The 2,944-nt window shown below is 34.5% G+C and overlaps 1 protein-coding gene across 1 annotated transcript; it reads right to left on the bottom strand.

Annotated features, from left to right (window-relative positions):
- Positions 1-1,113: 1,113 nt before the first annotated feature.
- Positions 1,114-2,712, bottom strand: EAF01_000136 (uncharacterized protein; the record flags this gene model as incomplete). The annotated part of the gene is made up of 1 exon (XM_038908386.1): positions 1,114-2,712. The coding sequence occupies one exon, from the start codon at positions 2,710-2,712 to the stop codon at positions 1,114-1,116; it is 1,599 nt and encodes a 532-aa protein (XP_038775292.1).
- Between the last annotated feature and the right edge of the window lie 232 nt (positions 2,713-2,944).

The raw sequence follows: 2,944 nt of genomic DNA, 5'->3' as shown, positions 1-2,944 counted from the left end.
TATATTATTCCATTACAAATTCCTTAATCATTTGATTCGAAATGTATACTTTCCTATGGAAGTATATAATCTCGTTTTCTATCATGAATCCTAATTCTATTATCTTACATATATATATAGCTATAGCATCCTTATTATAATATAATTAGATTTTGATTCTGAAATGGTTGTCTTCTAATGTATACATAGCTATAAGCTGTGGTATATTGTAAACTAATGATTCGCCTTCTTTCTTGAATATAGCGTACAATTCGTACAACTTATTTTCTTAATATTCTGGTTTTCGGCTAAGAGTGTCGGCTCTAATGTTTTCTGATTTTTTAATATATGAAATTCTAAAATTGTAATTAGCCATAGTTTCTGATTATCTAATCTGTCATCTGTTTAACTACTTTATTATAGTGAAGTAAATCAAGTTCTTATGATCTGTGTACACCTGTACTATGTATTTTGCTCTCTTTAAATATACTTACCATTTTCTAAATATATTAACTATCGCCAGCAATTCTTTATTGTAAATCTTGTAATTTAATTCGACTGGTGATAACTTTCAAGAATAAAATGTAATTAATTACTATTTCTTATTCTAACCTGATTGGCTCAATACTATACCTATAGCGAAATCTGAAGAATCCGTTTTTATTATGATTTACTTTTTAAGGTTGAATATTAACAGTATTGACTTTTTGACTACTATCTATTTAAGCATTTCAAAGGATTTCTACACTTTAATAATTTATTCAAAGCTTTTTTAATCTTTTCTAATTAATATAATCAAAAGTGTAATAATCTTTGAATAACCTTTAATAAATTTTTTATAGAAATTAATAAATCCTAAGAAAGACTATACTTCTTTGATTATAATTGACTACCTTTATTCGAGCATTACCTGTTACGGGAGCTGCCTCTAGGGTCACGTGGAAGTGTCTAGAGATCTCTCGAGGTGGTTTAGACTAGACTTCAAGTAGGAATTCAATAAGGTTGTAACTGGTTGCAATTCTCGTAACTATAGTAATGAAACTAAGTCAACTACCCCACTTTCCGACCACCCCCTGTTTCCGACCACCTAAAAAATTCATATTATCTACACTTAAAACTTTAATAACTCAATAACTATTGAACTTCAATGAAATCGCCTGTAGAATCACTTTCTATAGCACTAGAGCTATCATCTACCTCATCTTCACGATCTCCAGCTTCAATTTGTGTACGCCTTATAGCTCTAATCCCTGCGAACTTCGAATTTGGAGATACCACAACCTTTCGCCTTTTTCTAGGTAATGCTTCATCTAATTGATATTCTAGCTTTCTAATCTTATTCTCTGCCTCTAAGAGTTCATAATCCTTAGCATCGAATCCTTTTATAATCTTGCGAAATAGTAATCTTCGTGTTGGCAAATCGATCTCCTTCTCTTGAATCATTATATCTCTATATTTTCTGATATCGGCTCCTTTTTGAGGGGTTTTCCATTGAATAAACGATGAATATATATTCCATTGAAGAATAGGATCATCATCAGATTCAGGATTAAGTGATAAAACCTCTCTATTGCTATTTTCAAGCAAAAGTCGACTCATAAGAGGTTTAGCCATATTTTTGGGCCAAAGACCACTAGCTTGCCACCCAGACTTGATATTTTGAATAGTTAAACCTTCTATTCTAGCCTTCTGATAGCAAGAAAGGAAATTGCGCTTTCCAATTGGTGAGGAATCGGATAATAGACTTAATTTATTAAGTTCGATTCGATATGCACTTTTTAGGGGTGAGAACACAGATAAATCGAGTGGTTGTAGTACGTGTGACGTATGTGGTGGGAGAAGTAAGAGATATATGTTGTTATTAAAGCATTCTAACATAAATGCTGTAGTTTCATGGCTTCCGTGTCCGTCCAAAATGAGGAGTCTTGAATTTTCCGGCTGAATAGGGGTAGTTTGAGGGATATAGATCTTTTTCAGCCATTCTAAAGCTGTAGCATCTGTAGTCCATCCATTTTCTGTAGCGGTAAAGTTCCAACCCTTGAATAGAGTCAAATCTGTTGGAAACCATTGTTGTTGAACTGATTTTCCCTTATATATTACAAGGGGAGTAATGCTTTTTCCATTGGCTGAAATGCATTCTATAAAAGAGGTCCAAATTCGAGATCCAGGTTGCTTTTTTTGAATAAATCTTCGATCAGTGCTTCCTACTACTAGTCCATTAAGACCCTGACCCTCCATTATACCTGCTTCATCCATATTCCATCTGTTGGCCGGCTTAATAGCCTTGATTTCAGGGATTGCGAGGTTCCGGAACCACTTCTTAATAATATCAGATGTAGCACCTGAAACTCGTGCAGAATCGATTTGATGTTGCTTCTTAGTTCCAATATTAGGATGCCTTCGAAAAAAGCTATGTATCCATTTCTTTCCAAGTGAGGGATCCTCCCCTCGTACAATAAGGAGGTGCTCTGCCATCTCTCTGATTTGACGATGTGTAGGGCTAGTACCAAGAGCTTCCTGTACTAATATCCATTCTGCTAGTCGATTCTCCTGAATTGGAGATAACTTTTGAAGTATTTGGGCGCCTTTTTGATGCGAAACTCCACCATATATTCGATCGTGAAGTGTGGTACGTGGAACACCATAATCCAAGCTAGCTCTTCGTATGCTTGCTCCATTTATAATCGCTCTAAGAGCCTCTGCGATATCTTCTTCGGTATATCTATTCTTCATATCACAATTATAATAATATCAAAATTTCAAATCAATTGATTAAAGCATTGTTGAGTTATTCAAAGTATAAATTTTATAATTACTCAAAGCGGTGTGGTTTTTGAGGTGGTCGAAAAGAGGGGGTGGTCGGAAAGTGGGGTAGTTGACTTAATGATTGTTCTTGAGCACGAAGCTCTACATTGTAATGAAATCTGTTCTCTTATATAGACCTTCCTGCTCTGCAGAACCTACA

The sequence above is a fragment of the Botrytis porri genome (genome assembly GCF_014898465.1).
Source record: "Botrytis porri strain MUCL 3234 chromosome Unknown BPOR_001, whole genome shotgun sequence".
NCBI lineage: Eukaryota > Fungi > Ascomycota > Leotiomycetes > Helotiales > Sclerotiniaceae > Botrytis > Botrytis porri.
The sequence above is the reverse complement of the archived record's forward strand: the minus strand, read 5'-3'. Positions and strand labels throughout refer to the sequence as shown.